Source organism: Primulina huaijiensis, chromosome 12 (genome assembly GCF_012295235.1).
Source record: "Primulina huaijiensis isolate GDHJ02 chromosome 12, ASM1229523v2, whole genome shotgun sequence".
Lineage (NCBI taxonomy): Eukaryota > Viridiplantae > Streptophyta > Magnoliopsida > Lamiales > Gesneriaceae > Primulina > Primulina huaijiensis.
Window position 1 is genome coordinate 14,678,679 of NC_133317.1, and position 1,778 is coordinate 14,680,456.

The 1,778-nt window shown below is 39.4% G+C and overlaps 1 protein-coding gene across 1 annotated transcript; it reads right to left on the reverse strand.

The window, feature by feature from the left end:
- Window positions 1-267: 267 nt before the first annotated feature.
- Window positions 268-816, reverse strand: LOC140989422 (uncharacterized). Its single transcript, XM_073458623.1, has one exon. The coding sequence runs from the start codon at window positions 814-816 to the stop codon at window positions 268-270; it is 549 nt and encodes a 182-aa protein (XP_073314724.1).
- Between the last annotated feature and the right edge of the window lie 962 nt (window positions 817-1,778).

Consider the following 1,778-nt stretch of genomic DNA (forward strand, 5'->3'; position numbering starts at 1 on the left):
CTTTTTGTACTCTTTGAGAACTTGTAACAATTTTTCTTCCATGGCATCTGTCAAAGCTGCAGAAATAATGACAGGTAAAGTGTTATTCTCACCTAGGTATACGTACTTTAGGTGCGGAGGCAGTGGTTTGAGCTCAAGCGTCGGTGGTTCCTCGATGCTTGACTTTGGACGAGTCAAATCTTTTCGCTTTCCCAAATCCTCCAGTCTCATCCATATTGGCTTTTTCCATGGATGGTTGGCATTAAAGTATGCTACTATTTTAGCTTTCTATTCGTCCAAGTTATCCTGCAAAAAATTACGCTCAAGTGAATCCACAACATCAATTCTAAAACAATTATCCGTGTGCAGTGTGTGCTTCAGAGCATTAAAAACATCAAAAGTAATTTCTTTCTCGCCCACTCTCAATCTCAACTTTCCTTCTTGAACATCAATCAGGGTCTCGCCAGCCACAAGTAATGGTCTCCCCAGAATCAAGGGCATCTCCATGTCTTCATCCATGTCAAGTACTACAAAATCTGCAGGAAATATGAATTTGTCCACCTTTACTAGGACGTCCTCAACGACTCCTCGCAAGTATTTGACAGACCTGTCTGCTAGTTGCAAGGACATCCTTGTTGGCTCAGGTTCTCTTAATCCGAGTTTCCTGAATACAGATAAAGGCATAAAATTAATACTCGCACCAAGATCACACAAAGCTTTATGAAAAACAATATCACCAATCACGCAAGGAATAGAAAACCTCCCTGGATCCTTAAGTTTCGGTGGGATCTTGTTTTGCACCAAAGCACAACAATTTTCAGTTAGATTTACCGTCATGTGATCCTCCAATTTTCTCTTGTTTGCTAAGATGTCCTCAGAAATTTAGCATAGCTTGGCATTTCCATCAGAGCATCAGCAAAGGGAATATTGATGTGCAATTTCTTGAATACATTTAAGAACTTACCGAATTGCGCATCTAATTTCACCTTTTTTAATGCAGCAGGAAAAGGTGGAGGGATAACAATTTTAGATTGTGCAGTGGGTGCTGGTGTAGAGTTAGAAGACTTACCTTTTGATGATTCAGTCTGTTCATCCAGTACTTGATTTTTTTCTGTCACTCTAGGCTCTAAAATTTTTCCACTCTTCAACTAGATGGCCTTCACTTGCTCTTTTGGATTGGTCTCTGTGTTACTTGGCAAGGTGCCCGGCTCTCTACTAGATATCATCTTAGCTAACTGTCCAATCTGATTCTCTAGCTTCTTTATCGATGTATCTTGATTTTGGAGTCTAGTTTCGGTAGATGAGATGAACTTAGAAATTATCTGCTCCAAATTGGACTTTTCTTCTCTAGGAGGGTCAGATCTATACATTGGTTGTTTCCCACATGGTTATCCTCTCTGTAGTCGATTCGGACTGTTTTGGCCACCCCATGAGAATTTTGGATGTTGCCTCCATCCAAGATTGTATGTGTTCAAATACGGATCATTTCTTGGACGGTTTTGGACTCCCACTTGATTCACTGGTGCTCTTTCTTGCACATAAAAGGGATTGTCATCTTGACAGTCCTTCGCAAAGTGTTCACCTCCACACTTATCACAGAATATGGAGTGTTAGCTCAAGAAAAATAAAATAATGCTAAAGAAAACAACTAAAAATAAAATTGTGAATTAAAAGTCCCAAGCAACGGCGCCAAAAACTTGATTGAGCAAAACTTGCACTATGGAATCCTTAATAAAAATATGATTTTGTATGCTCAGAAATTAATCGCAAGTGCATGATGTCAAGTAATAGTATAATGT